Below are 12,519 nucleotides of genomic sequence, written 5' to 3'. Positions count from 1 at the left end.
ATTGCCTCTGTAAGTGCTTATTTTGAGGAACTTCCGAAAACGCACTTTTCTGAAGGATTAAAAAAACTTGAAAAGCGAATGACCAAGTGTATAGAGCTCCAACGAGATTATGTGGAAAAATAAAAAAAAATTGTTTTTATACTTCATTCTAAGGACTTATTGAACTACCCTCGTACCTTATTTTCCTTTTTTTAAACCCGTTTTTGACCTGTTTTCGAGAAATTTCCCCTTTTTCTCGTTTTTAGAGTTTCATAGCCCCGGACAGTTTCTGTCGAGCGTCCGTTTGGACGTCGCACTTTTTTCAAATAAGGGGATGTGAGAAGAAATAAGGGGAAATTATGGAAAGGACCATAAGGGGAGATGAAGTAGGGGAAATTAGGGGAGAAGTAGGTAAACTGAGCGAAAATGTGGGATTAGGAAATAGGGGAGGAGGGGAAATAAGGGATGAGGAAGTAGGGGGAATAAGTGGAGTTGAGGGAAGGAAAAGTATATGAGTGGAGGAAAAGTAGATGAAGTGAGGGACGGTGAAGTAGGGGAAGTGGTGGAATTGGAAAAGGGAAGTAGGGAAGGTTGAGGGAAAAGAGAAAAGAAGTAGGTGAAATGATTGAAAATGAGAGTGAATTGGGGAGGAAAAATGTGGAAAGAGGGGCGTATGATGAAGCGAGGGGAGGAAGGAGTTTGGTGACGGAGGGGTCGAATGGTGAAGTAAGGGAGGGTAGTAGGGAAGTAAAGGGGAAAGTAGGAGTAGAAGGGAGGAAAATTCTGGGAGGAGATTTAAATGACTTAATTAACGTCTTAACAGGCTAGGAAAGCCTTTTTTTGTTTAACCCTTGTGTTGCCACCCGGGTACCCGAGTACCTATCGGCATACGTTTTGTTGAATAACTTTTTTTCTAATAAAGATAGGCCGAATGCTTCTCGAATCAGAAAGATTTAACTGATTGTCTATCGAAATTTGCATTGCACATATTTTTAGAAATTTTTTAGCTAGAAATATCTTGCAATTAAAAAAAAGCACGGTGGAGTCACCCGGGTTCCCCGATCGAAAAAACATGATTTTCATACAGTATATCATTAAAATAAAGTTTGTTATAATAGTATATGAAGTAAATATGGATAATTTTATAAATAATAACAAAATATATACATTTTTAATTGAATTTTCTTGAATTCTTGGACGTAATACCGAGCCTCCTCGTAAACAAGAAATTTGCGATGTAGCTGCGCACGTTTTATATCTGTTTCAGTACTACCAAGATCACTGCACATTATTAAATTATGATATTCAAGTAAGACTAAAAAAATTAGTGGAAAAACGACCAAAGTTACGGAAAAAATTAATAAAACAGTAGACGCGCGCCCTAGGCGCGCTCAAACTTGCAAAACTTTCAAAATCCGTCTGTTTTGGTAGAAACCTAACCTTCTTTGTTAAACATTCTTTTTTCACGGTAAAAATTCACCTAGGAACTTAAATGTTGAATGGTTTTGTTCTAATTTTTGTTGAAGATTTAATTTAAAATTAAACTATAGTGAAAATCGGCGACTGGGGCCTTTTTGGGACTGGAGGAGGTAGGGAATTACCCAGATAAAGGGCCGCTTCGTATAAAACGCTTTTGTTTGTTCATGCCTGAGCGATCGCCACTCACCCCGGGCAGATCCGCTTACTTCTACTTTAAGAACAGCGTCAATTCTCGGAAGAACTATATTAGGGAGCCCTATCTCTAGGGCAGCTAAATGCTTGGAAGCTAGTAAATCCGTGTTAAATTGCATACAATTTTTGTTTAAGAATGTGTTATTACTTATTTCTCAAATCCAAGATGTGAAATGTGTATGCATGCAGATTATAAAGTGCGTTTAAAGATAGTGCTTTGCAGTCGCAATTTTATTGTTACGTCAGGTTATTACACCTACCCAGTAGAAATACCTGGGACTCTGCAAGAGTAATAAAAGCAAGTTGTAATCTATCTCACACGCGACTCGTTTTGCGGATTGTCTTACATTAGTATAAGATGATATAAAAACAAGAGGTAAACGCACTTGCAAAGCAATTTCCACAGGCGCACAGACGTTCTCTTTAAATCTTCTCAGTTTCCAAAGTTTTTGCACTTATTAATTAAAAGGTGCGTCTATAATTTTTAGTCCATTAAATTCGAGTATTTTTCCAGTTTTTTCCAGAATGTAAATATCAAATCTCCTATTACTAGAAGCACGAACAAAAGGCATTTAACATAAAGCTTGCCTATATGAAATTTTATGTATACTGATATCTTATGATACTTAAACTAATTGATAAATAACTCTTAAATTTTATTTTTTAATATTTTGAATAATAGCAATTATTTAATAATTGATTATTGAAGAATAATTACAAACAACTATTTTTAATCTGTTTTTGGAACAGCTTTATTAAAATTAGGAGTGTTTTAATATAGTGAATTTAAAATGTACTTATCATTGAAATAAATCATTTATATAATGGTTTCTTGTTGTAATAGCCCTACTCTTAGAATTCATTTTTCAAAAATAAACTTTTAATTATTTTTGAAAATTCCAAACAAAAATTTACCACGATTCAATAAAAAAAGATTCTTTTTCATCAAGTTATATTTTTAACTCCAAAAATATGACATTTTTACCATATGAGACGAATTTTTCATAAATCAATTAAATTTTTTAATCCGAAAATATTAATTTTAAAGCAGAATGGTCATTTGAAACCAAACAATTGAATTTTCAACCAAGAAGTTTAAATTTCTACCAATATGCGGATTTTAAGCGAAATATTATGTAGTTATATTTATAACTAAAGAGATTAATTTTCAAATAAAATTGTGAATGTTCATGGAAAAAATTAATTTATAACAAAGTAATTTAACGTGTAACCAAAGTAATTAGTATTAAATAAAGATGGCATAATTATATTTTCAGCTGAATTCATTTTAAAAAAAAGAATTTTCTATAAAATAGTTAGATATAAAAAACAAGATTTTTTACAAATTAAAGTTGAATTGAACAATAAAAGACGAATTGTCAACAAAACAGTTGAATCATCAAACAAAACAAAATTATTTTCATGATTTCAAAATAGAAAAATTGCCCTAAAATCTTCCATATTTTTACAAATCTTTGGAAGTTTTTTACAATAATTTTAAATTTTTCTTAAAAATTCATATTTCTTTTGAAAAAATGCCTATTTCTTAAAAAAACATTAATCCTGGAAAATTTTAAAAAGTTTTCTTCATACTTTCGAGATTCTTTTTCGACGTATTTTTCAATCTAAAAAAAATTAAAATTTTATCTTTTATCATTAATGTTTAAAAATATTTAGAAATAAATTTTATCATTAATTACAAGTACTTATTTGGATATATTGATACACAAAATTGATAAAACAGAAAATTCGTAATACAACTTTTTAAGAATTGATTCACTCAAATGTGTTGTTATCGCGATTAATAAATAAAATCACATTTTCCAAAATTTAAATGTGATTCCCGGCTCAAATTTGTATTATCAGTTAATTTCCGGTTTTACTATAATTTTCGTCTATTTCCTGGTTTTCCCTGTCAGTAGACACTTTCTTATTAGATAAGAAAATAAAAATTTGCAACATTCTTGCCTATCGAGTTTCTAAAATAGGCACGAGTCGATGTAGAAAATATATAACTCAAACGCTATACTTGAAATAAATTACTGATTTATTGCTAGAAATTCACTTCTTACATCAATGAGGGAAGTGGACTTTTTCCCAAACGCGGAATTCATCGGTCACGTTGCTGAGACGCGAGCTACTGCTGTGTCGTGAATGTTGCATTCGCCCGTTGTATACTAAATTGTGAATATTACTACTTCCTTGTGACCCAAACACATTTCAAAGAAAATTTCGAAGAAGGAATTTGCAATACAGAAGACTCAACAATAATGATTTTGGAAACTATATGTAACAACAGACAACACGAAGAAAATTTTCACTTCACACAATTTTCCTTTCTCTTACGCTGACAGCATTCTGGTGAAAAAAAGTGTTAGAATGGAAATAAAACTACGTAACTTTTGGCGTCACTGACCTGGATGGAATCACTGTATCATGGAATGCGTTTTCAACACTAAAGGCAGGAAAGGACTTTCCTTGTGCGTGTATGCAGTTGCAGTATTGGAATATGAAAGCGAAAACTTATATATCTCCATAAAGGATGTCAGGTGTATCTTTCCAAATTTTTTTAAAGTAACTACAAATTCTGTTTTTGTGTTATTTTTTTTATCACACGAGGTCTGTCCAGAAAGTATGCGATCTTCTGCTCTAACTTTGTACCTCGTTATTCTATTGTTAATGAAAGATCATTCAAATTTAGGGGGACCTCTGTGAAGCACCCTAATAAGTAACATCAAATTTTGCCAAAAACTTAGTGATTCATATTCGGAGCCATCATTATGATTGTGAAAGTATATGGTGACCCCCGCTCTGGTAGGCCCGTAACGGACAAAAAGCCTCAAAATGTGGAAAAATGGAAATCGTCTCCAAAAGTTCAGACGGCAAACAAAAAGTATCACCAAGGATTTCAGAAGCGCTTAAGTGACGCAGTAAAAAGGAAACTATCTGATTTGTGGAAAAATGGCTACTGGGCCCTTCACCATGATAACAACGCAACTGCTCATTCATTGCACCTTGTTCAGCTATTTATGGTGAAACATGGCCTCACACAACTTCGAGAGCCCCCATATAGTCCTGGAATGGATCCCTGTGATTTCTTGCAAATTCTAAAATTGAATTATCCTCTGAAAGGAAAAAGATTTCCAGACGTAGAGGAAATAAAACATAATCTTACAAGGTAGCTGTTATCTATTCGGGAGATCATTTCAAAGAGTATTTCCTAAAGTGGGTGGATTGCTGGAAAAAGGATGCGGCTTCCTGCCATAACAACCTTATCATCTCAAAACGCTAACCCACGTACCCTCACTGTGCCGAGCTCCACACCGTCTTCGTCGAAGAGAACCTCCTAGACACTTGTCTATGAATATAACAAATAGCAATGAGGATATAACGAATCCTTGCGTAAAACTTTGCATAATATCGAACCAGTCACTCAGTTTCCCATTCACCCTTACACTCGATTTTCTACCAGCGCAGATACATATAGTTTTTATTGGTTCTTGAAGCAATCCATTGACTCCGTACTCTTTCAGGACTTCCCAAACTTTGCGTGTATCCACCTTACCAAACGCTTTTTCTATGTCAACAAATGCACAGAAAACTTTTTTCATTAATCTCAAACTTTTTTCTGTGATCAGTCTTAGTAAGCTAATACCTGTTCATAATTTTAAATATTGTTAGACATTTCGTTCAGCCAGAAACATGTATACTTTTAAAAATTTTAATTGCTAAAAAAACTTACCTGTTTCTTCGCGGGCTTGTCCATAATTCGATAAGATGGTGAGTAGCCGGATGCTGCCATGACAGCCCCCGCCTTACGAGATACGCATTGCCCCATATAGATCTGCCAATTTGACCCCTGCACAATCTGCGAAAATACGAAAAACCTTAGCAGAACATATTTTTCACGGGAAGCATGTAAACAATAAATTTATAATTTTGATTTCTCTATATATAAATTTGTTTCGAAGATAATAACAATATATTTGATTCTAGAATATTCTAGGAAGCCAGATGCTGCTACAGGATATAAAACCACATACCAGAAGTTTATTAAAATGTACGAAAACATTGTCTCAGTCTATTTAGATAGAATATTTGCATACATATACATCTGTATTTATCAAGATTGCCATAAAATCCTAATATCGAAATTCCCTGACTTTTCTTTGATCAAGTTTTTATTTTCCCTTATCTATATATATAATTTTAATACAAAAAAAAGATTTGTTTCTAAATTTATTTTAAACACTTTTATCGGCAACAGACGTACATAATTTTATAAGGGATCATCCACAAATTACATACAATGTAAAATAAATCAAAGTTCAAGCAAATAGTTAAGCTTTCAACTCAAAAACATAAATTTAGAACCAAAAGTGTAATAAATTTTCAACCAAAGCTTTGAAAGACCAAGAAATTAATATTTAACCACAATAAATATGAAGTTTCAGCCACTAAGATTACTTTTCAACCAAAAAGAGGACTGTTCAACAAAATAATGAAATATTTGAGCTAAAAAGGATAAGCTTTTCAACTTGAAATAAAATAGTTAAATTTTCAGTAAAAAAAATGTTCAACCAAATAAAATAAACTGCGATTACTTTTCTACCAAAAAGACTAATTTTCTACAAAATAATTAAATATTTCAACTAAAACAGATAAATAAATCAGGAAAGATACATTTTTTCGACAACAAATGAAACAATTTAATTTCCGTTAAAAAAAATTAATTTTCAATAAAAAACAAATTTTTAACCAAAGAAATGAATTTTCTACCACAAAGATAAGGTTTGCACTAAGACGATTAATTTTCTACCAAAAAGAAATAATTTTTAACAAAATACATGAATATTTAACCAAACATTGAAAGTTTTAAAGGAATTTTCAACCAAATATTTTAAATTTCGGCAAAAATAAACGAATTTTTAACCAAATACAGGAATTTTTAACCAAATAATTCAATTTTCAACTGAATGAGATAAATATTAGACCAAGCACAGAATAGATAAAATTTTTGTTAAAAAAATTAATTTCCATCAAAAAAATCTTCAATCAAATAGTTAAATTTTCAGCCAAAGAAATGAATTTTCAACCGCAAAAATTAATTAATCACCAAGCAGATTAATATCGAAAGTGTCTCCTCGTTGTCCCGGAATTCGGGATGACTAGTCCAATATTTTCCATAGGCCGGGCTAGTAGTCCCTACCATCTCCAACTCTCAGAATTCTTAGGCACGATTCGTCACAGCCGATTAATATTCTACCACAAACGACTAATTTTTCACAAAATGCAGGATTTTTCAAACATATAGTTTAATTTTCAACTAAAGGAGATAAATTTTCAATTAAAAAAATAATTTTTAAAAAACATAATTTTTAACAAAATAGTTACATTTTAAACAACAAAAAAAAATGTTTTTCAACTAAAATAATGATTTGATGAATCTTCAGTAAAAAAAAGTGGCTTTCCACAAAATAGTTAACCCTTCAACTAATGTAAGCAAGGCCGTAGCCAGACAAATTTAGCGGGGAGGAAGGAGAATTATTAGCAAAACATTTCGTGGGGGGGGGGGAGCAATGACACACATGGAAGTATGCATATTATGTAGATGTTTAAAGAATTTCGGAGGGGATCAAACCCTGTTGATCTCTCACGTGGATACGGTCTTGAATGTAAGTAGTTGAATATTCAACCAAAAAGCTAAATTCTAAACGCTGTTGTCAGGTTTTCTGTGACTTTTCCCGACTTTCTGGAATTCCCTGATCTGTAGCAAATATGCAGTATTACAATTTGGAATCATTTGAACAACAGAACAACGGAACTCATAGAATAGACATCAACCGAGTATGATTTTTCATTCTTTGAAAAAAGATTTTCATTTATTTAAAACCGCGTCTGATGATTGCAGAGTAATTTTCTACAGCGTGGAAGATTCTTATATTGAGTGGAGCTGAACCATGAAGAATCATCAACCAGAGGAGCACACCATAATAATATATCACAGAGCTGCAATAACGCGAACCTAACTTCGAAATTTCCCCTGACTTTTCTCTGAATGACTGTACATTTTCCCTTACCCTTCTAAGTTTCTTTAGGTATAAAAACAATGTTATACATAAGAGATCAATAATGCTAATGTGAAAAAAAATTGTTTATAAATTTATTTTTCACACTTTTAGTCATAACAGTCATATATAATTTTATAAGGGGTAATCCACAAATTACGGATGAAATATGTTAAATAAATGAATTTCTAACCAAATAGTAGTTGAATTTTTAACTCAAAAACATAAAGCTAGAATAAAAACTGGATGAATTACATTTTCAGTTGAAAAAATTGACTTTGAACCAAGAAAAAAAGGATGTTTATCAAAAGAACTAATTTTTCAACCAAAGTGATGAATGTACGATTTAAAAAAATGAATTCTCAACGAGAAGTGCAATATTTTATATTTTTACTAAAAAATATTTTAAATTTGAATCAAAGTCAGTTGAATTAAACAAAAGAAAAATACGAATTTTCAACAGATAAGTTGAATTATCAACAAAAACAGACTAATTTTTAAATAAAAAAAAGGAATTTTCAATCAAAGAGTTGAATGTTCTACGAAAAATGATTTTTCAGCCAATAAAGAAAAAAGTATTCTCCAAAGTATTTAACTTTCAAGTCAAAAAGAGTAGAAAGTTTTCAACGAAATAGTAACTGAATTTTCAGCTAAAAAAGATAAATTTTCAAGTAAAAATGAAATAGTGTATTATGTACCAACAAGATTAATTTTTGATAAAAAATAATAAATTTCAATAAAATAGTTAAATTTTCAATTGAAGAAATGAAATTTTAACTAAAATGATGAATCGTTAACAAACAAACAAAAATGGTTGCTAAAATGTCGAATTCTCAACCCAAAGATAAAGTTTCTACAACAAAAAAAAAACGATTTTAAAGAAAACAGTTAAGATTTTAACCAAAAAATGAATTTTTAAAAAAGTAGTTCAATTTACAACCAAAGTAATACATTTTTACCAAAAAATACGAAAAATGAAAGTTCAATTTTCAGTTTAAAAACGAATTTTTAACCACAATGATGAATCATCAACCAAGCAAATGAGTTTTTAACAAAACAGTTGAACTTTCAACCCAAAAATAAATTTCTACCTAAAAAGATCAATTTTCAACTAAATATATTTTTCAATCACAAATAGAATAGATAATTTTGTATCCAGAAACATAATTTTTCAAAAAGAAAAAAACGAGTTTTCAACAAAATACAGTCAAACCTAGATTTAATGTCAATTTTGGGGCTGGCCGTGACATTACATCCAGAGTCCCGGAACTATTTTGTCCCTCTCCTGTTTCTCTCTCTGATTTGTGACGCCTGCGTGAGAAACACAAAATCAAGATTCGACTGTAGTTCAATTTTCACCATTTCAAAATTTTTATCAAAAAAGACAACCAAAAAAAGATAATTTTCAACACAAAATATGGATTCTTAACGAAAAATGTAATAGTTGATATTTCAAAAAAAAAATATGAATATAAAACTAAATGGTTGACGACGTGTTTACTGAAAATTATCAATTCCCTAATTTTCTGGAATTCCCTGACCTGTATCCGCTCTGTTTTCAAACGTACGTATCGCAGTGATAAGTTTAGAATTATGAAATCGCCTTGAAACTTGCGTTTCTAGTGATTTGCAGCCAGAAAATTGATTCAAGGAAATGTAACCAGCTATGTATTGCGGTCTTCCATGTCGGGAAATATTGATTCTGTAGCCACCCTTTGTTCTCATTGCTACGTGTTAATCTTTACTTCTGTTGTTCTACATAAATTTGCTTGGCAAATTCTAAAACTGGAGAGCATTGTTCTTTGTCGAATATAACATGATCATGATAGGACACACTTTCATTCTAAGATCATTGTTCCTTTGAAGCAGGTAGAACACGTTTTACAAAGCATTATCTCAACAATCACATTCTTTCCATTCACCAATCATCAAGACTGGTTTGTATCACGAAATTTGTTAGAAATCACAAAGAAATAGTAAATGCTTTTTTTTATATTGATTATTATTATTTATTGTCTTGTAAAGCTGGTGCATTTGAGTCCCGTAATACTGCGATTAGAGAATAATGTACTATGCCCTTTTTTATAAACCCCCGGTGCAACAGAAGTCCATACACGGGTTATTCTCATTGCAAAGTTATCACTTAAGTCCTTTTAGCATGAACCGAGAGATGCAACTCCACTTCACTGGGTATGGGCCTGTGAAATTTTTTTCCTTTAGAAAGGTAGGCTTAGAACCACTGTATAAATTTAAGAAAAATCAGTGATAACCGGCGGCGGCTCCATGCGACTTTATTAGAAGTACTCACATTTGCCTGGACATTTGGCCAGGGAAGAGGAAAATTGCAGAAAACCACCTCTTGAATTCAGCTGGCTTTTCGGCAGTCGAGTTTGAAGGTAGACATTCGACTCTACCCATCGAATGCATACAATCATCGTTTATAATACTACTTGATAAAAAATAATATTTTATTTGTTGTTAATTAGTTACAAAAGAACAAATACCAAAAAAACGTGTTAGGCGGACGTAAAGAAAAAAATAGTATTTTAAGCTGAAAACTTTGGCTAGAGGGTATTTGGGGTCGCTGAGTACAAACTGTAAACAGAATAAAATTTTTTTTCAAATTTAAGATGGCGAATTCAAATCGGCGGAACGGAAAAATTTGAAAAACACGTATTTCGCTCTAAAATTAGTAACTCGGGGATTTTTGGGGTTCGCTAAGCATGAATCTGAAATCAAAATTTCAATTTTCCATGATTCAAGATGGCGATTTAAAAATGTTTATACTTTTTTTTATCTGCCATCTTGGGTTCGCCATTTTTGATTATAAAAAATTAAAATTTTGATTTCAAACTCATGTTCAGCGTCCCCAAAAACCCCCGAGTTATTAATTTTAAAGCAAAGTTTATGTTTAAAAAAATTTTTGGATCCGCCATCTTGGATTCGCCATCTTGGAATTGAAATATTAAAATTCTAATTGCAGATTCGTACTCAGCGATCCCAAAAAATCCCGAGTAAGTATTTTCATCGAAAAATAACCAATAGAAAAATGTGTCCATTAAAGGGTTAAAAGGCAGCGAAAACACAACCGGCGCTCGAAATGGCTTGATCTCTAGACTCTTCCCTAGACGAAATTCACATCACATCCAATGCTCTCGGTTCAAAAAATTATATTTAGAGGTTCAACAAACCCCATTAAGTTTAACAAGTATTTTCCATAAGAAAAAAAAAGGTTTTTTTTGTAAATTTTATTCAGACTCGTCAATATTAGGTAAATCGAAATGAAATGCAACATTTCTTTGAAGAAATAGCTACAGAAAACAAAGTAATAATTACGTTTGAAATATCACCCCCGGAAGTCTGTTTGATAATGTCCCGAAAAAACGCCATAATTGAAAAATAATGTTTCGCGAGTTTTAGCGGAAAAATATCATTTTGTGCGGTTTTTAAAATAAAAATTGTTTCTAATACATAAAGTAATACTTTCTAATGATAAGCGCATGTTCACATTATTTGTTTAACAGTTTATTATTGTTTAAGCAATTTTCTCTTAGAATAGAGTTCGAAAGTCGCGATTTTTCCGTAATTTTCGACTTAATTTAATTTTTTTTTAGTTAGGTAGAGGCAATAATTAATTAAATTCAACAAAAATGATTGTTTAAACAATTTTTATTCACTTAGAGCGAGGTAATAATTAAAGTAATTTAACCAAAATCAATTTTTAAACAAAGAATTAATGTTTGAAATTTTGGTTTCGTATAGCATCGCTAAATAGTTGAGGGTTTTTCTGGAATTGTTAGCTCTTTCTCCACTTTTTACTTAGTGAGATATTAATTAGTGCAAGTTAAGAAACACAATTTTTTAAACAATTTGTTAATTTGTTATTGATTTACCGAAAAGTTGCAGGTTTTTCCTGAAAATTTCAGCTTCTCTTTGAGATTTTAATTAGAAGCAAATAATAAATATTAATATTTATTTAAACAAAAAGGCTTTTAGTAACTACTTTAAGAACAATTTACATTTAATATGATCCATATAGAATATTTTAAACCTCTGTTTTATTTGAAAAAATATATACACACAATAAAGAAAGAGATTGCTTAAATTATGACTTTCTCTATTGTTTATTTATTATTTGTTTATAACTTAAAAGCCTAAACAAAGTTTAAAAACTTAAAAAAACAGCGACTTTCAAACAATTGTCTGAGAGAAAATATTTATAAAAAATAATAAATTGTTGCAACAATTAATTTGGTTAATTTTAATTAATTATCACTTATATTATTTAATTTTTAATTAGTTTGCACGCCTCGGACTCATTTCTTAAGTTCAAAATAGTATCAATAATAGCAAAATTTAAAAAATTTTGAAATCCGTTAAAATTCTTCACGATACCCTTGCAATACGTAGAAATCGCTTAAAATTTTATAATTACTTTTGAAATCCTATGAATCGCTTGAATATGGTGAGATCCCTTCAAATTTCTCAAATCCTTAATAAATCTTCGAAACCCCTTAAAATGTACATAAAGCCCTAAATCTTATAAAATCCCTCGTTATACCACAAAATTGATCTAAAATTGAGCAAAACATCTTTAAATGAGTAATATCGTTTTTCAAAATACCTTAAAAAATTATGAAGTCTTTGAAATCTTCTGAAGTCATATAAAATCTGATGAAGTACCTTGAAATCTTTTAAAGTAAGTTGAAACCTTTTCAAACAAAAAAACTCTAGAATCGTATCGGAATTCCCTGAAATTTCTGGAAAACTGTACAAATTTGTTAAAACATTAAAAATATAT

General features: G+C 30.8%; 1 protein-coding gene across 2 annotated transcripts in view; it reads right to left on the bottom strand.

Moving 5' to 3' along the window:
- Window positions 1–12,519, bottom strand: part of LOC117181683 (putative mediator of RNA polymerase II transcription subunit 26) — a 109,854-nt gene that overhangs the window by 88,204 nt on the left and 9,131 nt on the right. For both annotated transcript variants that reach the window (XM_033374603.1, XM_033374602.1), the window contains one exon: window positions 5,393–5,518. In XM_033374603.1, coding sequence (XP_033230494.1) covers window positions 5,393–5,488 — 96 coding nt within the window. In that variant the 5' untranslated portion in view covers window positions 5,489–5,518. The remainder of the gene's footprint in view (window positions 1–5,392; window positions 5,519–12,519) is intronic.

This window comes from Belonocnema kinseyi, chromosome 10, assembly GCF_010883055.1.
Source record: "Belonocnema kinseyi isolate 2016_QV_RU_SX_M_011 chromosome 10, B_treatae_v1, whole genome shotgun sequence".
In the NCBI taxonomy this organism is placed as follows: Eukaryota; Metazoa; Arthropoda; class Insecta; order Hymenoptera; family Cynipidae; genus Belonocnema; species Belonocnema kinseyi.
The sequence above is the reverse complement of the archived record's forward strand: the minus strand, read 5'-3'. Positions and strand labels throughout refer to the sequence as shown.